The 25,992-nt window shown below is 53.5% G+C and overlaps 1 protein-coding gene across 6 annotated transcripts; it reads left to right on the forward strand.

Annotated features, from left to right (window-relative positions):
• Nucleotides 1-1,048: 1,048 nt before the first annotated feature.
• On the forward strand, nucleotides 1,049-24,481 carry ZNF652 (zinc finger protein 652). Of its 6 annotated transcripts, none has more exons than XR_008508857.1 (7): nucleotides 1,049-1,287; nucleotides 12,282-13,332; nucleotides 17,073-17,220; nucleotides 18,557-18,672; nucleotides 20,597-20,741; nucleotides 21,746-23,564; nucleotides 23,710-24,481. XR_008508857.1 is itself a non-coding variant. In XM_036398857.2 (6 exons), the coding sequence occupies exons 2-6, from the start codon at nucleotides 12,466-12,468 to the stop codon at nucleotides 22,264-22,266; spliced, it is 1,797 nt and encodes a 598-aa protein (XP_036254750.1). In that variant the 5' UTR covers nucleotides 1,049-1,287; nucleotides 12,282-12,465; the 3' UTR covers nucleotides 22,267-24,481. The 6 variants fall into 6 exon arrangements, 1 of the variants encoding a protein (XP_036254750.1); XR_004981665.2 differs by having other exon boundaries at nucleotides 21,746-22,496; nucleotides 22,612-24,481; XR_004981668.2 differs by having other exon boundaries at nucleotides 21,746-22,476; nucleotides 22,612-24,481.
• Nucleotides 24,482-25,992: the final 1,511 nt, after the last annotated feature.

The raw sequence follows: 25,992 nt of genomic DNA on the forward strand, positions 1-25,992 counted from the left end.
GCTGGGGTTTGGCACTGACTGCTCCGGCTCCTGCAGAGCGCTCCGGGTCTCACTGAGGGGCTCAGGGCCTCACCCGGGCCCGAGGGGCAGCTCCGAGGGCAGGAGCCATCCCCGGCAGCCCTGAGGGCCCCGTGAGGGTTCGGGCACGGCCTGCCCGCCTCACCTCGGTGCGCTAATTAGGGCGGGCTCGCTAATTACCCGCGCGGAGCAGGGCACGGGCGGGCTGAGGGGGAGCCGGGACGCTCCCCGTTCCATCAGTCCCCTCACACAACAGGCTCACCCACACACTCCGCAAACCCCGGACCGCACTAATTAGGGCCCGGTCGCTAATTACCGGCGCGGGGTACCGAGCCCGCTCCCTGTTCCCGCGCATGCGCAGCCCCCTCCCCGCCTCACCTGCGCCCCGCGCGCCGCCGCCTCAGGTGAAGCAGCGGCGGGAAAGGGGCGGGCGCGCGGGAACGGCCCCCGGCGCATGCGCACAGCGCCGCCTCCCCCTTCCCCCGGCCCGCGCGCGTCCCGCGGGTGCCCCCGTTCTACCCGTGCGCGCTCCCGCGCTCTCTCGCTCTGTGTGTGTCACCCCTCCCAGCCCGCCGTCATCCGTGCGCGCTCCCGCGCGCGCGTACCTGCGGTCCCCGCTGCCCTCGGCCTGTGGTGCGGGGTGTTTTCCCCCCTCCTTCCTTCTCCCCCGCCCCACATCACGGTCTGTTCCCTCCCCGCCTCCGCGCGCTCCCGCACACGCGCACTCACACGCTCACTATACACCCCCATCCCCCCCCCCCCCGCAACCTTCCCGGCTCTTCAACCGCGGCCTCGGCCCGCGCGCGCTCCCGCCGGGCGGGCGCGCTCCCCCGCCTGCCCCCCCCCCCCACCTCCCCACGCCACCCGCGCGCGCTCCCGCCGCGCACCGGTCCGGGCACGGGGCGCGCCCCCGCCATCCTCCCCCCACCCCCCCCACAACGAAACCCGCGCGCGCGCGCCCCCGCGAGGACCGGCGGCGGCTGCGGCGGCGGCCACGTAGCGCTGCGGCGGCGGCCGAGGGGCAGCGGGAGCCGCGTCCGCCCGCCCGCGGCGGCAGCGCCTGGGCCTGAGCGCCGGCCCCGGGCCGAGGCAGCGGCGGCGAAGGCCACTGGAGCGCGGGGGCCGAGCGGAGGGGCCGGAGGCAAGGCAGGGAGGGAGGGCCCCGGCCGCCCTGCCCTCCGCCCTCCGCCGCCGCGCCCGCCCGCGCCCCCCTCCCCGCGCCGCCCGGCATGGACGGCGGCGGGGGCGGCCCCGAGGGCACCGGCCTGGGTGAGTGCGGGGCCGCCCGCGCGGCCGCCGAGCCCCTTCCCCCTTCCTTCCCCCCGGGCCTGGCGGCGCAGCCCGGCAGCGCTAGGCCCGGCCCGGCGGTGGGCGGCGGGGGGAGCGGGGCACGGGCGCCTCACGGCCCGCAGGGGAGCGGGGGCACCGGGGGAGCCCCGGGCAGCGGGAGGAGGAGCGGGCGGGCGGGCAGGGATGGGGCCGGGGGGCTCTGCCCGGGTCGGGGGGATCCCCTGGGGCTGGGGGCTCTGCCCGGGCTCCGGGGGCTCTGCCGGGATCGGGGGGTTGCCCTGGGGCTGGGGGGCTCTGCCCGGGATCGGGGGGTTCCCGCGGGGATGGAGGCTCTGCCCGGGGTCTGGGGGCTCTGTGCGGGCTCCGGGGGCTCTGTGCGGGCTCCGGGCGCTCTGTGCGGGGTCTGGGGGCTCTGTGCGGGCTCCAGGGGCTCTGTGCGGGCTCCAGGGGCTCTGTGCGGGCTCCAGGGGCTCTGTGCGGGGTCTGGGGGCTCTGTGCGGGCTCCAGGGGCTCTGTGCGGGCTCTGGGGGCTCTGCCCGGGGTCTGGGGGCTCTGTGCGGGGTCCGGGGGCTCTGTGCGGGCTCTGGGCGCTCCGTGTCCCCTCCCGCGGGTAGCGGGGCCGTGTCACCTGCCCGGGGGAGGGAAGGGAAGCTGAGATCCCCCAGCAGAGCGGAGGGACGGCAGCATTCCTGCGGGACCGGGGTTTGGATCGCGTCCCCTCGGCCCCTGCCCTGTCCCCGCCGGTGTCACCGCGGTGCCGCTCGGCTCTGGCTGGCAGCGGTGCCCGGTGCCGTGCCCTGGCTGTGGGTTCGGGGGGGTTTCTGTCCCTCTCAGCCTTTTCCTCCAGGTGTTTTCCCCTTTCCCCCCGCTCCCAGCTCGCGGTGCGCTGCGTGCGCCCCGGGGTTGGGATTTTGGGCGTGATTTTTTTGAGCGCCTTCCGCGCAACTTTGGGAAGAGCCGAGTGGCATCTCCTGGGCTTCACCAGAATTCCATCAGGACCTTTAATCGCAGGCCGGTTTGGTGGAAGTGGCTGAAGGGAGAAGCCCCGGAGGTGCCGCGGGCAGGGGGGGTGAGGAGAACGGGAATTTTTATCCTCCCGGGGCTGGCACGGGCCGGGGATGGCGAGAGGAGCTTTGGGAAGCACCTGGGCTCTGCCCAGCTGGAAGTTCTGCTCTGGTTCTCTCCCTCGCCGCCTGATCTGTGCTAAAAAATGGATTTTTGAGACGGTTTTGAAAGGGCCGCGGGGCTGCCAAGTGTGATTTTCAAAGGGCTTTGTGTCTGTGCTATCTGATAATTTCCCTCGCGTTTATCAGATCTGATAATTTCCCTCGGCTTGGGCGTTCTCTCTCTGGTTTTACCCCTCCATCTCCCCGCCGGTGTGCCAGGTGCATTTCCCTGCTGCTTCTGTGCCTTGTCACCCACCCCTGCCCCGGGCAGGCAGCGCTGCCCCTCCAGATGTGATCCCAAAATCTGGGTACGGCTGCCCTGCGATTCCAGATGTGATCCCAAAATCTGGGTACAGCTGCCCTGTGACTCCAGATGTGATCCCAAAATCTGGGTACAGCTGCCCTGAGACTCCAGATGTGATCCCAAAATCTGGGTACAGCTGCCCTGTGACTCCAGATGTGATCCCAAAATCGGGGTACAGCTGCCCTGAGACTCCAGATGTGATCCCACAATCTGGGTACAGCTGCCCTGCAGCTCCAGCTGTGATCCCAAAATCGGGGTACAGCTGCCCTGTGACTCCAGATGTGATCCCAAAATCTGGGTACAGCTGCCCTGCAGCTCCAGATGTGATCCCAAAATCGGGGTACAGCTGCCCTGTGACTCCAGATGTGATCCCACAATCTGGGTACAGCTGCCCTGCAGCTCCAGCTGTGATCCCAAAATCTGGGTACAGCTGCCCAGGAACTCCAGCTGTGATCCCAAAATCTGGGTACAGCTGCTCTGGAATTCCAGATGTGATCCCAAAATCTGGGTACAGCTGCCCTGCAGCTCCAGATGTGATCCCAAAATCTGGGTACAGCTGCCCAGGAACTCCAGATGTGATCCCACAATCTGGGTACAGCTGCCCAGGAACTCCAGCTGTGATCCCAAAATCGGGGTCCAAGCAGGGCAGACAGGGGCTCTGAGAGCTTTCCCAGAGGCTGTGGGAAAGGAAAGTGCGAATTCTTTTGGCTTTTTGGGTTTCCCAGCTGGGCTGTGGTGTTTCCTGGCCTGCCAGGGGGGTTGAGGGCTGGTTTAGAATTTTATCATTTCTATTTTCTGTGAGAGGAAGCTCAGAGCTGCAGGAATGGGGGTCTGGGGCCATGCCTGGCATTATTTGTTTAAACACCTTTGGAATATGGGTGTGATCAGAAGAGGCTTTGGTGTTGGAGGTGATTGTGAGTTTTGAAGGCTTTCATTGACTTTATTATCTAATAATGATACAGGGAGCCTGTAACTGATGTTTTCAGAGGAAATCTTGCTGTGGGAAGGGAGGAAATCGGGGTAAATAATGCAAAAATAGGAGATATTGGGGTGCTGTGCTTTCTTCCCCTCTGCCACAATCACAGGACGCGGGGATTTTACCCCAAGAGCCGCCACTTCACCTGAAAATGTGAAGTTTTTATCTCTCCAAAGTCCCTTTCTGGGCTCAGAGCAGGAGATTCCCTGTGGGAAGGCCTTGGGAAGGGTTCCCCGAGCCTGAGGTGGAGTTTTGCAGTAAACAGGAGGAGCAGGGCCATGCCCAGAGCACACCTGAGATGGCACAGGTGGATTTCGGGTGCTTACAAAACTCCTCTGCTCGCTGACCCATTTCTCCCTGCAGCTCTCAGGGGCCTGGCCATAAAATAAAAAAATTTTAAAAAATTAAATTAAATTTATTTTATTCCTGGTTCCACAAAAAAAAAACAAACAAAAGGCAGAACTGAAAGGAAGCAGCTGAGGAAAGGGAGATTTCTCTGATATTCTGTGAATAATTATTATATTAAAATATTTTCTAATATATACAATATATAGCATTATATATATTTTATATGTTACATATTGTATATTCATATATAGTTTGATACAGATATGTGTTATGTATCCCACATTATATACTGTATATTATATATGTAATATAATAAAATATAATGTAATGTAATATAATATAATATAATATAATGCAATATAATATAATATAATATAATATAATATAATATAATATAATATAATATAATATAATATAATATAATATAACAAATATAATATAATATAATAATATAAATATAATAAATATATAATAAATATGATATAATAAATATAATAAAATAGAATATGTATTGTATTCTTTATAATATATTATTATATGATATATGACATATAAAATTCAATATTTCTCTTGGTTCATTTCCTCCAGCACAGACTCTGCTCCCTCCTTGCCAGATCCAGGCTTTCTAAAAAGGGAGATAAAGTAAATTTTTAAAGACAATTTTACTTTTCAAAACAGCACTCGTTTGCATTTTGCTAAATCTGTGCTGTTTGTCCTTTCAGGATTTTATTAAATGAGTGTTTGTAGCTTTTCCCCCCACAGTAATGAAGGGAAAAAAATGTGGATTTTTCTGCAAAGTTCCTTTTATTCTCACAAAGTTTAAATATTGAAGCAGATCCAGGTGGGATCTCCCTGCTCTGTCCTGAGCTCCCTCAGGGGAACGTGGCTGAGTTTTTCCAGCGTTTTCCACCAAAAAAAACGTGGATTTTTTAACCCCTTCTTCCCTGGATCCCAGTGCCTCATTCCCGGCTGGAAACACAAGGCCTTGAAATCCTTCCCAGCAAAATTTGGGGAATCTCCGGAGCCCAAGGGGGTTCCAGTGGGATCTGTCACAGCCTTGAAGCCTCAAGGAGCGTTTGAATCAAATCCCGATTTTTCAAAACCCGTCCCCATGGACGCGAGGCGAATCCCACCCCGATTTGTGCCTTTCCAGGGAGTTTTCCCGGGATTTGGGGGCAGAATTCCCAACATTCTCCCAATCAGCACAGAGTTCCCCAAAACCCCAAGTTCCCCCTGCCCAATCCCCAAATTCCTGGCGTTTCCCGGCTGCTTTTGAACCTGGGGTTTTTGTGAGCTGGATTTAAAAATAAATAAAAAAATAATTAAAAAAAAAAATAAAAGCAGGGAGTGAAACCCAGGCAGGTGCCAGGAGCAGCTCCAGCTCCTGCCCTTCCCGACACCCTTCCCTCGGGAGGTTTCACACTGGGACTTCTCCCAGGAATTCCCAGCAGCTTTTCCAGCACCCTCTGCTGCGCCTGATCTCTCTGGAAATGGAGGTTTTTTCCCCCTGGAAATGGGATTTTTTCCCCCTGGAAATGGGATTTTTTTCCCCTCTAAATGGGATCTTTTCCCCCTGGAAATGAGATTTTTTTCCCTTGGAAATGGGATTTTTTTCCCCTCTAAATGGGATCTTTTCCCCTTGGAAATGGGATTTTTTTCCCTTGGAAATGGGATTTTTTCCCCCTGGAAATGGGATTTTTTTTCTCTTGGAAATGGGATTTTTTTCTCCATAGAAATGGGATTTTTTTATTCCCTAGAAATGGGATTTTTTCCCCCTTGGAAATGGGATTTGTTTTTCCCTGAAAATAGGAATTTTTTCCCCCTTGAAATGGGATTTTTTTCCCTTGGAAATGGGATTTTTTTTCCCCCTGGAAATGGGATTTTTTTCCCCTTGGAAATGGGATTTTTTTTTTTCCCTGGAAATGGAATTTTTTTCCCCCTGGAAATGGGATTTTTTCCCCCCTGGAAATGGGATTTTCTCCCCCTTGGAAATGGAATTTTTTTCCCCTGAAAATGGGATTTTTTTCCCCTTGGAAATGGGATTTTCTCCCCCTTGGAAATGGGATTTTTTTCCCCTTGGAAATGGGGTTTTTCCCCTTGGAAAATGGGATTTGTTTTTCCCTGAAAATAGGAATTTTTTCCCCCTGAAAATGGGATTTTTTCCCCTTGGAAATGGGATTTTTTTCCCCCTGGAAATGGGATTTTTTCCCCTGAAAATGGGATTTTTTCCCCCTGGAAATGGGATTTTTTCCTGCCAGGGAAATGTCCAGGTAGGAATTCCAGGGTGGCTTTGGGGCAGGATATTCACACTTCATTTACACCTCTGCATACTCAAGGACACAGGGACACCTCTGGGGCCTCTTTGAGGGGAAAAATGCTAATTTTGGGCAAGAGATCTTGATGACAAATTTCCTTTTTGGGGCTTCCACCGTTCCTGGACCTCGGGGTCAGTGGTGCTCAATGGGAAGTGCCATTTTTTTTCTTTCCAACTTCCAGAAAAACATTGATTTGGTGGCTGTTAGATCTCAAACTCCTTTAGATTGAATAAAACATTGCAAAATCCGATTTTAATGCTCGATTCCCAGATGGAAACCTCTGGAACGGATTTCTCGTGGAGATAATGCTTGAAAAAAATCCAGGAGCCACTGGTTGGAAATGCTTTGTGCCTCCCAAAAATCTGGACTCGGCCAGATCGTTCCTCTGGAAAAACGGGAAAACCCTGAGGCTTCTTCCTCATGGATTTTCACTTTTAGTGGCAGGATTTCGCAGGTATTTTTCCTGGGGTTTGGGAATCTGATTTTTCAGGAGCCTCTGGAACACTTGGAGGGAAATTCCCAGCTCCAGACAGAGCTGGGGAGATGGGGGAGAAAAGAAAATAAAAATATATAAATGTGCTGCCTGCTGAATCAGCAAAATACCCGGCCCGGGTTGTTTTGGGAATGGCCAAAAAGCAGCGGGATGAGGTGGGAGCTGCGGGAATTCCAGGATTTTTATAGGATTTATCCCCTCTCCAGGTTGTTCTGTCCCTCCTGCACCTACCCTTGGTTATTTTAGGAACACACAAGGAAAAAAAAAAAGCTGGGAAAACCCTGGAATTGCAGGATTTTTATAGGATTTATCCCCTGTTCCCCAGGGTTTTGTGTCCCTGTCCCAGGTGCTCTCCTGCACCTACCCTTGGTTATTTTAGGAACACCCAAGGAAAAAATAGCTGGGAAAACCCTGGGATTGCAGGATTTTTATAGGATTTATCCCCTCTTCCCCAGGGTTTTGTGTTCCTGCCCAGGCTCTCCTGCACCTACCCTTGGTTATTTTTGGAACACCCAGGAAAAAAAGCTGGAAAAACCCTGGGATTGCAGGATTTTTATAGGATTTATCCCCTCTTCAGGTTGTTCTGTCCCTGTCCAGGCTCTCCTCCTGCACCTACTCTTGGTTATTTTAGAACACACAAGGGAAAAAAAGCTGGAAAAACCCTGGGATTGCAGGATTTTTATAGGATTTATCCCCTCTTCCCCAGGGTTTTGTGTCCCTGCCCAGGCTCTCCTGCACCTACCCTTGCTGCTCTTGCAGCTCAGGTGGGTCCCCAGCTTTGGGAATGGGAATAGGGTCGTTAGCAGCACTCAGCGCTTTATTTTACATTTATTTTGCATTTATTTTGCATTTCCATGGGCTCAGGCAGCTCCAGCACTTCCCATGGAAATGCAAAATCACCTGGATGTGCAGAGGCTCTGGGAGGTAAAACTTCCCCACTTAAAACCAGACTTTTCAGGGTTTTTTTTTGTTTTGTTTTTGCACCTAAATCAGCCGGGATGCGCAAGAAAGAAGGGATTGAGAGCTGAGAGAAATAATTGAAATAATAATTCCCCTCGGATGTGTTTTCCCACTGTTTGGGAATGGCTGGGCCTGTTCCAGGCACCTGTGCTTCCAACTGGGAGAGTTTATTGAGGCTTTTTTATTGCAATATTGCAGATTTATTGAGCTGTTAGGGACCCGTTTATGGAATCATGGAATATCCTGGTAAAGGGACCCTCAGGGATGGAGGCCAGTTCCTGCACAGGACACCCCAAAAATGTCATTTTAGCCCTCACTTTGTGTTTTCCTGGTGCAATCTGTGGTTATTCCCTGCTGGTGCATTCTCCAGAATTCACATGACCTGGGGATTTCACGGAGTTTCAGTGGGAAAACATCTTCACATCCTCAGCTTTTCCTGAAATCTTTTATTTTCCTCACATCTTCAGTCAGTTTTTCCTTCTATTTCCCCTCACACCCTCAATTTTTCCTCAATTTTTCTCTCACACCTTCAGTTTTCTCTCAGTTTTTCCCTCACACCCTCCATCAGTTTCCCTCCAGTTTTTCCCTCACACCCTCAATTTTTCCTCAGTTTTTCTTCACACCCTAATTTTTCCTCAAATCCTGCTTCCCTCACATCCTCACCTTCTCCTGAAATCCTGGTTTTCCTCAGTTTCCCTCCAGTTTTTCCCTCAGTTTTCTTTCAGTTTTTCCCTCACACCCTCAGTCGGTTTCCCTCCAGTTTTTCCCTCAGTTTCCCCCCAGTTTTTCCCTCGCACCCTCAGTTTTTCCTCACACCCTCATTTTTCCTCAAATCCTGCTTCCCTCACATCCTCACCTTCTCCTGAAATCCTGGTTTTTCTCAGTTTTTCTCCACTTTTCCCTCAGTTTTTCCTCACATTTTCCTCCGGGCCGGCCCCGCTTCCCCGAGCCCAGGCCGGGCCGAGGCCTCCCCGGCCGAGCGCGAATCTCTCTATTTTTAGTGCCGATAACACCAAAAAATGCGGTTTTTCTTCAGAAGCTCGGTGTGAAGTTGCTCCCACACACTCACCAGCTTCCTCCACCCACTCTTTTGTCTGCAAATTGTGCTTTTTTTTTCTTAAGAGTTCGAGCTTTTCATGTCGGAGTCTTTGCAAACCTTTGATTGCTGCAGATATTCCCCAGGTTTGGGGCTTGATAAGCATCAAAAATCGCTTTGAAACTCTTGTTTCCTTTTTACATCTTAATCACGGCCTGCATCTCTCATTTGGCAGCGTGACTGGAATTTGTTCTGTGGAAAAATCTGCCTTGACAAAATTAAATTCACCTTTAAAACAACAAAAACCGCTTGGGTGTTTTGGGATTAAAAACACCCAAAGCCTGCTTTGGCATTAAAAATTTAAAAGTGAGGGGGGGAAATGTGTTTTAAGAGCGTTTTTAGGGCAGTATTTCAGAGCTGTTTGTACTAAATGGCCAAGGAGGGCTTTGCTTTTTATTTAAATAATGGTTTTGAAAGTTGTGGGTCCCTCGAGGGTGGCAGTGAAAGGTTCAAAGCCACAGCAGCCGCTGATGCTGCAGAGTGAAGTGGTTTTCAGAGCAAACAGCTTTGATAATTCAGAATAAACCCCACTGTGGGCTTGATTTGAGGTGATTCCTCATGATAAAAAGGGTTTTTTTTACACACAATATCCCATTAGTGAGCAGAGGTGAAATATTGGCAGGAATTTTTTGCCATTTGCTAAATGGTGGAAAAGGTGAAATTTCCTTTTCCTGGCCAGTTTTGTGCTTTCCTGGCTCTGCGGTGGAATTCCTGATTTCCTCCTGCAGCTTCCTAGAGAGGCTTAATCTGATGAAATCTGAGGAAATAATCTGGTATTTTCTACGTGGAACTGGAAATTTCCTGAGCTCCTGAATAGTCCATCCCTCTGCAAGGAAAAGCTAAACTGGGATTCATCCTTCCCACAGCTTCCTAGGTGTAGGACTGGGAATTCCAGCTGGCCAAAACCAGTTGATTTTATAATTTTTCCCCTCTGGATGTGAGTTGTGCCCACAATCCAGCATTAACAGCCCATCTCTGGGATTTCCTGTGGGGCTGGGAATGTGGGCTTTGAGGATGGAGCAGCGGGAATGGGCCCTGCTGTGGTGCAGTCGCTGCCAGGAACCTCCAGGAAATTAATTTGGAGTAATTTGGGAACCCCGGAGAAACACTCAAGTGTTTTAATGAAGTTCATCAGCAAGCTGGTTATTTTTTCCTTTCTTTCCCCGGTGTGGCACTTCACAAAGATTCCCTTTATTGTTAGAAATAATTAATATTACTTATTCAGGCGCTGGCTGTTTCATCTCCTGTCCAGTTAAAATTCACTCCAAAGTGGGGAAATCCTGGTGGAACAGAGATGACAATAGAGGAATCTCTAGAAGAGAGGAGGATTGGGTGGATTTTGGATAGGAATTCCTGCCTGGGATGGAATTCCCGGGGAAGCTGTGGCTGCTCCATCCCTGGCAGTGTCCCAGGCCAGGCTGGAGCACTCTGGGATCATGGAAAGTGTCCCAGGGTGGGATTTGCTGTCCCTTCCATCCCACTCTGGGATGTCCCTGTCCTTGATTCTCCTCCCCTGCATCCTCTGATCCCAGCTTTCGCTCAGGAATTCCTGATGGGATCAGCCCGGCCCAAAACCTCGGGCTCGCTGTTGCCGTCCCCGAGCTCCCAAACTGGAATTGTCCCGGTGGGAAAAAAGGAAAAAAAAAAAAAAAGAGAAATGTGAGGGATTCATTGCTTTGTGTCCATGAGGGACCACGTGGCGCTTCCTGCAGGAGGAAGTGGCAGCAAAAGTCCGGGCAAATTCCAGCTTGGAAAACCGCGGGGGAAACCCTGATGGACAAAACGAGATTGTGCCGTGGGGGTTAAGGGAAGGGGGGAAGGGAGGGAGAGACAAAGGAAGAATTCCTCAAATCCCTCAAAATCCAGGATCTCCGGGGCTGGTTCAGTGCTGCCAGGTGAGAGCGGCTCCACTGAAATTCCTCAGTGCGGGAATTTCTCCGTGGTTGGAATGTGGCTCTGGGGTATGCGAGGATGGGCTGGGGTGGAGCTGAGGCGTTTTGGGGCGGGTGTGCCCCGTGTTTGTGGGGGCAGAGCAGAGTTTGGGGCCATTGGTGCTCCCAGGAACCCAGGGTCTGGTGGGTGGAGAACATCCCTTGCCTGGATTTCCCCTCCTTGGGCACCTGCTGCCAGTCCTGCTCCCTGCTGCTTGTGGGGCTGTCAGTGCTCCCAAAAATCCAGGAATGGTTGGTGGAGAGTATCCCTTGCCTGGCTTTTCATTCTCTGGGAATTCTCCCGGTCCCTGCTGGTTTTGGGGCTGTCAGTGCTCCCAAGAATCCATGAGGAACGGTTGTGGTGATCTCTTATGGATAGAGAGTATTCCTTGCTGGATTTCCATTCCCTGGGAGTCTCTGCTGGGAAATCTCCTGGTCCTTGTTGGTTTTGGGGCTGTCAGTGCTCCCAAAAATCCAGGAGTGGTTGATGGGGAGTATCCCTTGCTGGATTTCCATTCCCTGGGGCTCTGCTGCCCGTCTGTTTGTGGGGCCATGAATGCCCCCAAAAATCCAGGAGGAATGGTTGTGGTCATCCCTGTTTGATGGAGAATATTCCTTGCTGGATTTCCATTCTCTGGGAGTCTGCTGCTGGGAATTCTCCTTGTCCCTGCTGGTTTTGGGGCAATCACTGCCCCCAAAATTCCAGCAGGAACAGTTGTGGTCATCCCTGGTTGATGGAGAGCATCCCTTGCTGGATTTCCATTCCCTGGGACTCTGCTGCCAGTCTGTTTGTGGGGCTGTCGGTGCTCCCAAAAATCCAGCAGGAACAGTTGTGGTTATCTCTAGTTGATGGAGAGCGTCCCTTGCTGGATTTCCATTCCCTGGGGCTCTGCTGCCAGTCTGTTTGTGGGGCTGTCACTGCTCCCAAAATTCCAGCAGGAGCGGCTGTGGTTATTCTCTCTGGTGGATGGAGAGCATCCCTTGCTGGATTTCCATTCCCTGGGGTTCTGCTGCCCGTCTGTTTGTGGGGCTGTCGGTGCTCCCAAAATTCCAGCAGGAACGGTTGTGGTTATCCCTGTTTGATGGAGAGTGTCCCTTGCTGGATTTCCATTCCCTGGGACTCTGCTGCCAATATGTTTGTGGGGCTGTCAGTGCTCCCAAAAATCCAGCAGGAACGGTTGTGGTTATCTCTGGTTGATAGAGAGCATCCCTTGCTGGATTTCCGTTCCGTGGCGCTCTCTGCTGTGGGAATTCTCCTGCTCCCTGCTGTTTGTGTCTCCGTGTCCCCCCTCAGCCCTCCCGGGCCGGGCTGTCCCCATCCCCGCGGTCATTCCGGTCACTCATTCCCCGCTGACCCCGCTCTCCCTCCCGCTCTCTCCCGCAGATAAGATGCTCGAGGGCTCCGCTTGCTGCCGAAGATCCCTCCCCGCCCTGCCCCTGCCGTGATCCCGACCCCCGCCCGCCGCAGCCCCGCCAGGACCCCCCCGTTCCCCGCCGGGCTCCGATGGAAGAGGCGCCGGGCCGGAGCAGCCCCGCCGGGACCGAGGGCGCCCCATGAGCCCCCCCAGATGAGCCACGCAGCCAAGGGGGAGCCCCCCGGGGCCGGCATGGCGCAGGAGGGGCCGCCTGCCTTCTACCCCAGCCAGGAGCTCGACCTGTCCACCAAGGTGTACAAGAGGGAGTCAGGGAGCCCCTTCTCGGTGCTGGTGGACAGCAAGGGGAGCAAGGGCCACCTCCACGAGAGGGAGGAGCAGCCGTTTTTCAGGGAGAGCAGAGCGGTAGGAGAGGTCCGGGCTGTGAAAGAAGACAGGGAAAACTCTGACGACTCTGAGGAGGAGGAAGAGGAGGAAGATGAAGTGACTTACAAAAGGGAGCAGATTATAGTGGAGGTAAACCTTAACAACCAAACCTTAAATGTGTCCAAAGGGGAGAAGGGTGTCCCCTCCCAGTCCAAAGAGACTGCTGTCCTTAAGAGCAGCAGTGAGGAAGAGGAGGAGGGTGACAGTGGGGAAGAGGCCACGGAAGACAGTAATGATTATGAGGAGAATGAGAGGCAGAAGAAAAAGGAGAAAAGAGTGGAGAAGGGTAGTGTTGGCCAGAGGAGAAGCAGGAGAGCCGCCTCTGCCGCGGCCGCCGCTGCCTCCCCGGCGCCGCCGCGAGCGACCCGCGGCCGCAGGAAGAGCGCGGAGCCCCCCAAGCGTAAGAAGAAAGCTGCAAAGGAGCCCAAGGCACCTGTGCAGAAATCCAAGTGCGAAGAGAAGGAGACTCTGACCTGTGAGAAGTGCCCCAGGGTGTTTAACACACGCTGGTACCTGGAGAAGCACATGAACGTCACCCACAGGCGGATGCAGATCTGCGACAAATGTGGGAAGAAATTTGTGCTAGAGAGTGAGCTGTCCCTCCACCAGCAAACTGACTGTGAAAAAAACATCCAGGTAGGTCTGCTCGCCTGCTTGCCAGGTCCCCACACCTCCTGGCGTGCCCTGGATCCGGCTGGTGGACGCTTCACAGGGGGAAAAAAAAAAAATCTCATTTTGCACAGCCCCGGGTGCTGAGCCGGGCCCAGGCTCTGCCTTATCCCACATTTTGGGGTCTCCCAAAAGCAGGGGATGGCAGGGAAAGAGTGCCCAGCTGCTCTGAGCAGCTACTCCAGGAGTAAACTGTGAGTTGGGGACGCCAAGCTCCTTTAGCAGGGTCAGAGTCTGGAGTGAACGGTCCCAAAAATCTGAAGTTCTGTGGTAAATCCTTCTCCTCCTCCTCCTGCTGAACACCCTCATCTCTCGCTGAGTTTAGAATTCCAGGGGTTTCCGTGTCCTCCAGGTGAGCTTTCCAGGGGAAGCAGAATGCCAGGAATTCCCTGGGATGGGCAATTTATGGGCAATTTTGAGCACAAGAATTGAACATTTTTCATTGTTTGTTTGCTTTCAATGCTGAACTGGGTTGATCCTCAGCTCCCACTGTGTGGGAGACGTGGAATATTTATTGCAATTTCTCTTTTCCAAGCTCTTTTCCCAGCTCTGGGTAACTCTGGGCTTTTTTCCCCTGAAGTTTCAGCTCAAGGAAGGATTTATTAATATAAATTTAATTTTTGCAGCTTTTGAAAGAAATATTTTAAAAGTTCAGTGCAGCAGGGAGGATTTAAATGGGAATTTAAGAGATGCCCCAGCAAGCAGGGGATTCATTCACAGCATAAAATTTAAGCAGGAATTAAAAAAAATAAAGGAATTAAAATTTAAGCAGGAATTCCTAAATATTTTGAACACATAAAATGGTGAAATATCCTATATCCATCTACACACGCATCCAAAAATGATAAGAAAATGAGAAATTACAGAAATTATGGTGTAAATCCAGAGGAATCTGGTCCAGAAACTTCCCAGTGCCAGCGGCACTGGCAGTCACCTTCAGGTCCTCAATATCCAGGAATAAATCCAGCAATTCTTGTTCTGTCCTGCCTTTGGGATGTGTTTTCCAGCTGCCTGTTGCTGTGTTTTTATTCCAGTTGCCAATAGGATTGAGGGAAAATTAAAATTTCCCTCAGTTCGGGGTTAAATGTGTCGAGGGGGAGCTTTGTCCTGGAATAAACCTGGTTTAATGTTGGGCTGAAAGGAAAACCGGGGCTGGCTCCTCCCAGTTTTTCCTCCTGGGGATGGAACAAATCTGTTTTTCCAGGTAATTTCTGCTTTTTCACCCATCACAGTCAGCACCTTCAGGGCATTTCTGCCCTCACCCTGGGCTCTGTGTGGTTCCTCCCTCTCAGTGCTGGAGTTTTAATCCTGAATTCTGGTGTGGCCTTGGCCCCTCCAAGGGCTCCTTTCCCTGTAAAATCCAAGGATCTGGGGATCGTTCCATGGAATTTCTTTGCTCTCCGGGAATTTTTTTCCCTCCCAAGGGGGGGATCCCAGCGGGTGCTGTGGGGCAGAGCCCCCTGGGTGCCTGCAGGATTCCAGGTGAGAATTCCCAACCCTGCAGAGATCCCGGTGGAGAGGAAACATTCCCAACGAGCAGAGCTCGTTAATTTGCTCATTAATCAGCACCCAGCCCTTCTGACTGACGGGGAGAGGGTGGGAATGGCTGGGCTGGGAAGTGGAGACATCCCAAAAACCCCAAACATCCCGAAAAAGCCCCAGGACAAGGCGCGGTTCCTCCCCGTGCGCTCCGAGCTGAAGATGGTTTGGTTTCCTCGCGCTCCGGGATTTCCAGCCGGGATTTCCACACGGGAATTTTTTAACTGAAGTTTTTGGGAAGAGCTGCTGGGAAAAGGAAGAGCTGAAGCCTGAAATCCCTGAGGGGGATGATTGCTCGGACGTTCCACGGGAGTTTTGGGAAGGAATTCTCAGCCTCCAGTGCCACTTTGGACTTTCCACGAACGAAGAGAGGAGGAGCCGATCCCGGCGTGTCCAGCGGGATGGGAGCTGCTTCCCATGGAGATCCAGAGGGATGGGAGAGCCTGGAGTGGCCACACCTGGGTTTGGGGGGGCAGCAGGGGCTGGATGGGGCTTTGGGAATTCAGTGGTGTCAGCCTCCTCCAGCTCTGTCGGGTTCTTCCCTCTCCGTGAGTTTGGATTTTCCCACTCCAAGGGTTTGGATTTTCCCACTCCAAGGGTTTGGATTCTTATCTCACCGAGGGTTTGGATCCTTCTCACTGAGAATGTTTGGATTCTTTCTGCTCCAAGGGTTTGGATTCTTCCCTCTCCAGAGTTTGGATTCTTTCTGCTCCAAGGGTTTGGATTTTTTTTCAGCACCACGGGTTTGGATCTTCCCTCTCCAAGGGTTTGGATTTTTCCACTCCAAGGCTTTGGATTCTTTGCCCTCCAAGAGTTTGGATTCTTCCCATTCCAAGGGTCTGGATTCTTCCTGCTCCAAGGGTTTGGATCCTTCTCACTGAAAATGTTTGGATTTTCCCACTCCAACAGTTTGGATTTTTTCCATTCCAAGGGTTTGGATCCTTCCCTCTTCAGGGGTTTGGATTTTCCCACTCCAAGAGTTTGGATTCTTCCCTCTCCAAGGGTTTGAATCTTCCCACTCCAAGGGTTTGGATTTTTCCACTCCAAGGGTTTGGATTTTTCCATTCCAAGGGTTTGGATCCTTCCCTTCTCACTGAAAATGTTTGGATTTTCCTGCTCCAAGGGTTTGGGTCCTTCTCCCTCCAGGGTTTGGATTTCCCTTCTCCAGGGTTGGACTCTCCCAGCCCAGCAGCCCCAGGGCCTGTGGAGCTGCCCCTGTGCCCCTCCCGTGCTCTTGGGTTTTGGGATCAGGAGGCACCAGAACACCAGCACTGCCTCCATTCCCCTCAGGTGTAATCCCAAAATCCACATTTTTACCACCTCCATTCCCCTCAGGTGTAATCCCAAAAATCCACATTTTTACCGCCTCCATTCCCCACAGGTGCAATCCCAAAATCCACATTCTCAGACACCTTTTTCACTGCCTTCCTTCCCCTCAGGTGTAATCCCAAAAATCCACATTTTTACCACCTCCATTCCCCTCAGGTGCAATCCCAAAATCCACATTTTTACCACCTCCATTCCCCTCAGGTGCAATCCCAAAAATCCACATTTTTACCGCCTCCATTCCCCTCAGGTGCAATCCCAAAAATCCACATTTTTACCACCTCCATTCCCCTCAGGTGCAATCCCAAAAATCCACATTTTTACCGCCTCCATTCCCCGCAGGTGCAATCCCAAAATCCACATTCTCACTGCCTTCCTTCCCCTCAGGTGTAATCCCAAAATCCACATTCTCACTGTCTTCCCTTCCCTGAGGTGCAATCCCAAAATCCACATTCTCACTGCCTCCATTCCCCTCAGGTGCAATCCCAAAATCCACATTCTCAGACACCTTTTTCACTGCCTTCCTTCCCCTCAGGTGTAATCCCAAAATCCACATTTTTACCGCCTCCATTCCCCTCAGGTGCAATCTCAAAATCCACATTTTTACCACCTCCATTCCCCTCAGGTGCAATCCCAAAATCCACATTTTTACCGCCTCCATTCCCCACAGGTCCAATCCCAAAATCCACATTCTCACTGCCTCCATTCCCTTCAGGTGCAATCCCAAAATCCACATTCCCAGGCACCTTTTTCAACATTTTGGGGCCTTTTTTTTTTTTTTTGCCAAACCTTCCCCCCAGCCCAGAACCCCCCTAACCCAGCTCCCTCTGTGTCCACCCCAGTGCGTGTCCTGCAACAAATCCTTCAAGAAGCTCTGGTCGCTCCACGAGCACATCAAGATCGTGCACGGCTACGCCGAGAAGAAATTCTCCTGCGAGATCTGCGAGAAGAAATTCTACACCATGGCCCACGTGCGCAAACACATGGTTGGTGAGTGGCCGGGCACCGGGAAATTGGGGTCACCTGGGGATATTGAAATGTTCAGGGGAATTGAAATTACTGGGGAAATCGAAATTATCGGGGAAAATTGAAATAATCGGGGAAATTGAAATTATCAGGGAAATTGAAATGATTGGGGGAATTGAAATTGGGGAAATCGAAATTATCGGGGAAAATTGAAATAATCGGGGAAATTGAAATTATTGGGGGAATTGAACTGTTCGTGGAAATTGAAATTATTGGGGGAATTGAAATCGGGGAAATCAAAATTATCGGGGAAATTGAAATTGTCAGGGGAATTTAAATTATCGGGGAAATTGAAATGTTCAGGGGAATTGAAATGATTGGGGGAACTGAAATTGGGGAAATCAAAATTATTGGGGAAATTAAAATAATAGGGGAAATTGAAATATTCATGGAAATTGAAATGTTCATGGAAATTGAAATTATCAGGGGAATTGAAATTATCAGGGGAATTAATTTTTATTAGGGAAATGAAAATATTCAGGAGAATTTAAATTGTCGGAATTGAAATTATTAGGGGAATTGAAATTATCAGGGGAATTTAAAATATTCAGGGAAATTAAAATTGTTATTAGGGAAATTAAACTATTCAGGGGAATTAAAATTATGAGGGAAATTAACATTATTGGGGGAATTGAAATTATTGGGGAAATTAAAATTTTTGGGGAAATTGGAATTATTGGGGGAATTAAAATTATCAGGGGAATTGAAATTATTGGGGAAACTACAATTATTGGGGGAATTGAAATTATTGGGGAAATTAAAATTATTAGGGGGATTTGGAATTCTCGGGGGAATTAAAATAATCCTGGAAATTTAAATAGGGGAAATTGAAATCATTGCGGGGAATTGAAACAATCAGGGGGAAGATCAGGCTGGGAGAGCTGGGAATGTTCCCCTGGAGAAGGGAAGGACCCAGGGAGAGCCCAGGGCCCTGAATTTCTGCGGTCACCCTCAGCTCTGTGCTTCCTCTCAGCATCAGCTTCAATCCTGAATCCCATTAATTCCATCCCTGGCCGCGCCCACGCCCAGCTGGGGACAGTCCGAGGTGTCCCTGCCCAGGGCAGGGGCTGGGAATGGATCTTTAGGGTCCTTCCCACCCCAGAATTTGGGGATTCCACGGAACCCAGCCCGAGTTTGTCCTTGGCCCAAAACCCCCTGAGCTGAAGAAGGAGAAGCCCGGCCCTGTGCTCACAGAGCACCCCAGGAGCCGCTGCCCCGCGTGGAATCCTCAGGAATGTTCCTCCCCTGCTGGTTCTCCCGGGATTTGCCCCTTTTCCGTGACCGCTTTTCTGTGCTGCAGCCCACACCAAGGACATGCCCTTCACCTGCGAGACCTGCGGCAAGTCCTTCAAGCGCAGCATGAGCCTCAAGGTGCACTCCCTGCAGCACTCGGGGGAAAAGCCCTTCCGCTGCGAGGTGAGCGGGAATCGTCCCCGGGGAACCCCGGGGAACCCCTGGGAATGGCCTTGGATGGGCTGGGAACCATCCCGGGAATGGGAATGGCCTTGGATGGGCTGGGAACCGTCCCGGGAATGGGAATGGGAATGGCCTTGGATGGGCTGGGAACCGTCCCGGGAATGGGAATGGGAATGGCCTTGGATGGGCTGCGAACCATCCCGGGAATGGGAATGGGAATGGCCTTGGATGGGCTGGGAACGATCCCGGGAATGGGAATGGGAATGGCCTTGGATGGGCTGGGAACCATCCCGGGAATGGGAATGGGAATGGCCTTGGATGGGCTGGGAACCATCCCGGGACTGGGAATGGGAATGGCCTTGGATGGGCTGGGAACGATCCCGGGAATGGGAATGGGAATGGCCTTGGATGGGCTGGGAACCGTCCCGGGAATGGCCTTGGATGGGCTGGGAACGATCCCAGGAATGGGAATGGCCTTGGATGGGCTGGGAACGATCCCAGGAATGGCCTTGGATGGGCTGGGAACAATCCCGGGAATGGGAATGGCCTTGGATGGGCTGGGAACCATCCCGGGAATGGGAATGGGAATGGCCTTGGATGGGCTGGGAACCGTCCTGGGAATGGGAATGGCCTTGGATGGGCTGGGAACCATCCCGGGAATGGGAATGGCCTTGGATGGGCTGGGAACAATCCCGGGAATAGCCTTGGATGGGCTGGGAACGATCCCAGGAATGGCCTTGGATGGGCTGGGAACCATCCTGGGAATGGGAATGGCCTTGGATGGGCTGGGAACAATCCCGGGAATAGCCTTGGATGGGCTGGGAATGAGGGGAGTGAGCGATCCTGGGAAGGGGAATGGCCTTGGATGGGCTGGGAACAAGGGGTGATTCCATCAAAGTTTGGGAATTCTCTGCATGGGGGAATGACGAGCACAGGTCCCTGCTCAGGAGGGGTTATCCCATGGGATAAATCCATGGGAATGGCCTTGGATGGGGTGGGAATGAGAGGAGGGAATGCTCCTGGGAATGGGAATGGCCTTGGATGGGCTGGGATCAAGGTGGGCGTTTATCAGAGTTTGGGGATTCTCTGTGTGGGGGAATCACTGAGGGGTGGTGCCAGCACAGGGGTCTCTGGAGGGATTGAGGGGTTAAATCCATGGGGTAAATCCATGGGAACTCTCCCGGGAAGTGGGAATGGCCCTGGATGGGGTGGGAATGAGGGGGGGTTTTATCAGGGTTTGAGCAGTTGGGATCCCCAGGTGCTGATCCCAGCACGGGTCCCTGCCTGGGGGGAGGCAGAGTCCTCGAGTGGAGAGAGACCCACAGGAACCCTTTGTTCCCATCCCTGCCAGGCTTTTCCCACTCGATTCCAGCTTTTCCCACTCAGTTCCAGCTATCCTCACTCAATAATTCCAGCTTTTCCCACTCAATTCCAGCTTTCCCCACTCAATTCCATCTTTCCCACACAATTCCAGCTTTCCCCACTCAATTCCAGCTTTCCCCACTCAAAAATTCCAGCTTTCCCCACACAATTCCAGCTTTCCCCACTCAATAATTCCAGCTTTCCCCACACAATTCCATCTTTCCCACTCAATTCCAGCTTTCCCCCACAAAATTCCAGCTTTCCCCACTCAATTCCAGCTTTCCCCACTCAATTCCAGCTTTCCCACTCAATTCCAGCTTTTCCCCACACAATTCCAGCTTTCCCCACAAAATTCCAGCTTTCCCCACAAAATTCCAGTTTTTCCCCCCTCAGTTCCAGCCCTTCCACCCTCCCGATCCAAACCCTCATCCCACCCCTCAATAAATCATTTCAATCCCTTCTTTCTCTGAGGTGTTTCTGCCCAGCCCCAGCTCCCTCCCAGCCCCTCCAGGGCTCATCCCCAGTTTCCCAAAGCCCCAAAATTCCCGGTTTTTCTCCCCAGAACTGCGACGAGAGGTTCCAGTACAAGTACCAGCTGCGCTCGCACATGAGCATCCACATCGGGCACAAGCAGTTCATGTGCCAGTGGTGTGGCAAGGACTTCAACATGAAGCAGTACTTCGATGAGCACATGAAAACCCACACTGGTGAGGGCTGGGAGGGCATTCCCAGGGGGTTCCCTCGGGATCTGGGGGTGTTCTCCCCCTGGGAGAGCTTCATTCCCTGCCTGGGATCCCTTTCCTTGCTGGTGTGACACTTGGAGCTGGGATTTCCTGGGGGGGAAGTGGGAATTATTGCCTGGGTGTCTTGGTCTGGAGGAGCCTCTGGCCCCAAACCCTGAGGGGAGCCAGGATTTCAGAGCCTTTTGGCCCCAAACCCAAACTGAGCCAGGATTTCAGAGCCTTTTGGCCCCAAACCCAAACTGAGCCAGGATTTCAGAGCCTTTTGGCCCCAAACCCTGAGGGGAGCCAGGATTTCAGAGCCTTTTGGCCCCAAACCCAAACTGAGCCAGGATTTCAGAGCCTTTTGGCCCCAAACCCTGAGGGTGAGCCAGGATTTCCTAAACGCCTGTTGATCCCTAAAGGCAGTGCTGTTTCCCAGGCCTCTGGTGATTTTTCCAGGCAGGCTTAGCTGATTTTCCCAGGGGTTCTCCAGGGCTCAGGGGAGCTCACAGAGTTCTCCATGGCTCAGGTGATTTCCCAGGGGGTTCTCCATGGCTCAGGGGGTTCTCCCAGGTCTCAGGTGATTTTTTCAGGGGTTTCTCCATGGCTCAGGTGATTTTCCAAGGGTTTCTCCATGGCTCAGGTGATTTTCCCAGGGGTTCTCCGTGGCTCAGGGGGCTCTCCATGACTCAGGTGATTTTCCCAGGGGTTTCTCCATGGCTCAGGTGATTTTCCTAGGGGGTTTCTCCATGGGTCAGGGCACTCTCCATGGCTCAGGTGATTTCCCAGGGGGTTCTCCATGGCTCAGGGGGTTCTCTATGGCTCAGGGGGCTCTCCATGCCTCAGGAGATTTTCCCAGGGGGTTCTCCATGGCTCAGGTGATTTCCCAGGGGGTTTCTCCATGGCTCAGGTGATTTCCCAGGGGTTCTCCATGCCTCAGGGAGGTTTCCCAGGATCTCTGAGCCCCCATCCCTGCGTGTCCCTGGCAGGAGAGAAGCCGTTCATCTGCGAGATCTGCGGCAAGAGCTTCACCAGCCGGCCCAACATGAAGCGGCACCGGCGCACGCACACGGGCGAGAAGCCGTACCCGTGCGACGTCTGCGGGCAGCGCTTCCGCTTCTCCAACATGCTCAAGGCGCACAAGGAGAAATGTTTCCGTGTCACCAGCCCCGGCACCAGCCCCGGCCCCGCCGGCGCCGCCGGCCCCGCGCTGCTGCCCGGGCCCTGCCCGGCCCCTCCGGCCGCGGGCGCCGCGCTGGGGCTGGGCCCGGCCGCGCCGCCGCGCCCCGTCCCGCACCCCTACGGAGCCCTGGCCCTGCCGCCCCACGGGCACCACCCGCACGGGGGGCACCACCCCCAGCACCTGCCCGTGCCCCCCGTGCCGCACCTGCCGCCGCCCCCCGCCCTGTTCAAGAGCGAGCCCCTGAACCACCGCGGGCACGGGCACGGGCACGGCAGCGACGGCTTCCTGCGGCACCTGGACAAGGGCGGCCCCGCGCAGCCGCACTGACACCGCCCGGCACCTGGCACCTGGCATCCAGGTTTGGGAGCTGGGACACGGGGAGGGAGCTGGGAGGGGAGCTGGGAGGGGATGGAGGCGCTGTGAGCACGGGCACGGCTTCCTGCGGCACCTGGGTGAGAGCACCGGGCACGGGCGCACTGACTCCGGCTGGCACCCAGGTGTGGGAGCTGGGATCCAGGTGTGGGAGCTGGCACCCAGGTGTGGGAGCTGGCACCCAGGTGTGGGAGCTGGGAGGGGATGGAGGTGCTGTGGGCACAGCCATGGGCACGGCTTCCTGCGGCACCTGGGTGAGAGCAGCCTGGCACAGCTGCACTGACACCGGCTGGCACCCAGGTGTGGGAGCTGGGATCCAGGTGTAGGAGCTGGCACCCAGGTGTGGGAGCTGGCACCCAGGTGTAGGAGCTGGGATCCAGGTGTAGGAGCTGGCACCCAGGTGTGGGAGCTGGCACCCAGGTGTGGGAGCTGGGATCCAGGTGTGGGAGCTGGCACCCAGGTGTGGGAGCTGGCACCCAGGTGTGGGATTTGGGACCCAGGTGTGGGATGGGAGCTGGGGTGGGATTGGACTGGCATGGCCCTGGGCACGGCTCCCTGTGGCACCGGGACAAGGCCAGCCTGGCACAGCCCCACTGACACCGGCCGGCTCCTGGGGCCCAGGTTTGGGCTCTGGGATGGCACCGAGAGCCTGAGCCACAGCAAGGGCTTCCTGTGGCACCTCCTGGGTGAGGCCAGCCTGGCACAGCCCCACCGACCTGGGCTGGGATCGGGGACCTGAGAGCCGGGTTTGGGGTCCAGGGTCTGCTCTGCTGCCGCCCCACTTCGTGTTTGGGGTCAGAGTTTGGGATCTGGGACGGGGTTGAGCCCCAGAACCACCACGGGCACACCTGGGCAAGGCCAGGCTGGCACAGCTGCACGGACACGGGGTGGGACCCAGGATGGGATCTGGGATCCAGGATGGGATCTGGGCCTGGAATCCAGGATGGGATCTGGGATCTGCCCTCCTGCCACCCCACACCGCGCTTGGGACCTGGGTCTGGGATCCGGGATCCAGCTTTAGGATCCAATCTGGGTCTGGGATCCAGGATCTGGGTCTGGGATCCAGGATCTGGGTCTGGGATCCATTCTGGCTCTGGGATCCGGGTTCCAGCTCTGGGACCCATTCTGGGATCTGGGATCCATTCTGGCTCTGGGGTCCATTCTGGGATCTGGGATCCATTCTGGTCCTGGGATCCATTCTGGCTCTGGGGTCCATTCTGGGATCTGGGATCCATTCTGGCTCTGGGATCTGGGTTCCAGCTCTGGGATCCATTTTGGTCCTGAGATCCATTCTGGGATCTGGGATCCATTCTGGCCCTGGGATCCATTCTGGCTCTGGGATCTGGGATCCATGTTCCAGCCCTGGGATCCATTCTGGCTCTGGGATCTGGGATCCAGGTTCCAGCCCTGGGATCCATTCTGGCCCTGGGATCTGGGATCCATTCTGGCCCTGGGATCCATTCTGGCTCTGGGATCTGGGATCCATTCTGGCCCTGGGATCCATTCTGGCTCTGGGACCCCCTCCCACCACCCCACCCCTTTCCTGGGCTGGGCTCTGCCCCACCTTCCCCCCCCCGGGTCCCCTCTCGAGGACCCCCCAGGACTGAAATCCCCACTTTGTGTTTTCCCGGTGACTTTTCTAAGCCCCGGCTGCCGAGCCTGGTGGAATTTTCTAATTTCATATCAGCTGACGAGGTTTGCTTGGCTTTTATATCCTGGCCCTCTCCTCAAAGAGGAGGCGGGCCCGGGCTCTTTGTACTAATGGGAAAGGCTGTGAGTTAATTAATACAGAGCATTAATGATCACTGTGTACGTAATGATTCCTTTCAGCACCCCGAGCTCGGAGCATTCACCCAGAAAAGCAAAAAAAAAAAAACAAAAAAAAAGGAAAAAAGCAAAAAAACAAAACCCAAAAAACAAAAAAAACCCCTCCCGTTGTTTTTGTGTAGCTCTCCTAACACACTTCTTTATTTTACTACAGAAATTATTTTAGAGGTTTTTTGTATAGATCCTATTTAGTAGAGTCTGTTTCTAAAACAAAAAAAAGCCAAAAAAAAAAAAATTGATGATGATGATGATAATAATAATAATAATTGTATTTCCATAAACGGTGTAATTTTTTTCCGTGTAGCTGCACCTCTGTTGTACAATAGAGAAATTTTTATAATCAGCCCCAATGTGATTCCTCAAAGATGCTTTTCCCAAATTCCCCGACCCCACGACTCCAAGGTGCTTCGGAGAAGAGAGGAGAAAAAAAAAAAAATCCCCAAAAGTTTCTGGAAAAAATCATCCCAAACCCGTGGCGATTTCTGGATTTATTTATTTTTTAGGACTTTTTTTTTTTTTTTGGGTTATTTTTGTTGTTTTTTTTTTTTTTTATTTCTTTCCCTTTTCCCGGTTTCCCTTCAGCTGTCGGGGTCAGATATTCCCGCTGGGTGCGGATCCAGGAATGAACGGACGGGAATTTGATTGGGAGGGAGATTTTGTCCTGCAAGTTGGGGAAATTTGGGAACGGGAGGTGCGGGATCAGCCAGCAGGGGGAGGCGAGGGCTCCGAGCCTGGCCGGGAGCGCGGCTGGCGCGGGGTTCGGCGGCTTCCCCACGGGATCGGTGAATTTGGGGATGGATCTCCGGATTTAGGGAATTCCTGGGGTTCCTGGGAGCAGGGAATGCAGTGGGATCAGGGATAGAGAATTCCTGGAATTCCTGGAGAGAGGAATGCAGTGGGAACAGGGATAGGGAATTTCTGTAGAGAGGAATACAGTGGGATCAGGGAATTCCTGGAATTCCTGAGAGGGGAGTGCAGTGGGATCAGGGAATTCCTGGGAGAGGAATGCAGTGGGATCAGGGATAGAGAATTCCTGGAATTCCTGGGAGCAGGGAATGCAGTGGGATCAGGGATAGGGAATTTCTATAGAGGGGATTGCAGTGGGATCAGGGAATTCAGGAATTCCTGGAATTCCTGAGAGGGGAATGTAATGGGATCAGAGAATTCCTGAGAGGGGAATGCAGTGGGATCAGGGATAGAGAATTCCTGGAATTCCTGGGAGCAGGGAATGCAGTGGGATCAGATCAGGGAATTCCTGGGGTTCCTGAGAGGAGAATGCAGTGGGATCAGGGAATTCAGGAATTCCTGGGAGCAGGGAATGCAGTGGGATCAGGGAATGCAGTGGGATCAGGGAATTCTGGAATTCCTGGAATTCCTGGGAGCAGGGAATGCAGTGGGATCAGGGGATTCAGGAATTCCAAGGAGAGGATCAGACCAAGGGAATCCCTGGAATTCCAGGGAGCTCCTGCCTGGTTTTTTGGGACATTTTGGGATGGAGCTGTCCCACAGCCCTGGCAGCTCCATCCCAGGAATCCGGGGTGGTTTTTAGGGCCAGAGTTGGGGATTTTGGGCAAACCCAGGGCCGGGATGGGGAGCTGGAGCTGTTCCCATGGGAATTGCCCCATTCCAAGGCTGGGATCCCACGGGGCTCCCTTGGGACCCCTCAGGTTGGATTTTTTCCCCCCTGGATCCAGGAATTCTCTCCCCCTGCCAGAGCAGCGCCCAGCAAATCCCGAATTCCTGGGAATTCCCGGGAATTCCTCCTCTTTGTGCCGCTTTCCCGCCCCAGTCCCACCGAACCCAGGGATCCCCCGGGGGCTCTGCCCTGCTCGTGGATTCTGGGATTCATTTTCA

This window comes from Molothrus ater, chromosome 27, assembly GCF_012460135.2.
Source record: "Molothrus ater isolate BHLD 08-10-18 breed brown headed cowbird chromosome 27, BPBGC_Mater_1.1, whole genome shotgun sequence".
NCBI classification, from domain to species: domain Eukaryota; kingdom Metazoa; phylum Chordata; class Aves; order Passeriformes; family Icteridae; genus Molothrus; species Molothrus ater.

Excerpts from the sequence above, each read along its gene's own strand:
- ZNF652 (XM_036398857.2), top strand. The coding sequence starts at position 12,466 with ATGAGCCACGCAGCCAAGGGGGAGCCCCCCGGGGCCGGCATGGCGCAG. Across the intron at positions 13,333-17,072 it reads ACTGTGAAAAAAACATCCAG|TGCGTGTCCTGCAACAAATC; the intron begins GTAGGTCTGCTC and ends TGTCCACCCCAG. Across the intron at positions 18,673-20,596 it reads AAAAGCCCTTCCGCTGCGAG|AACTGCGACGAGAGGTTCCA; the intron begins GTGAGCGGGAAT and ends TTTTCTCCCCAG.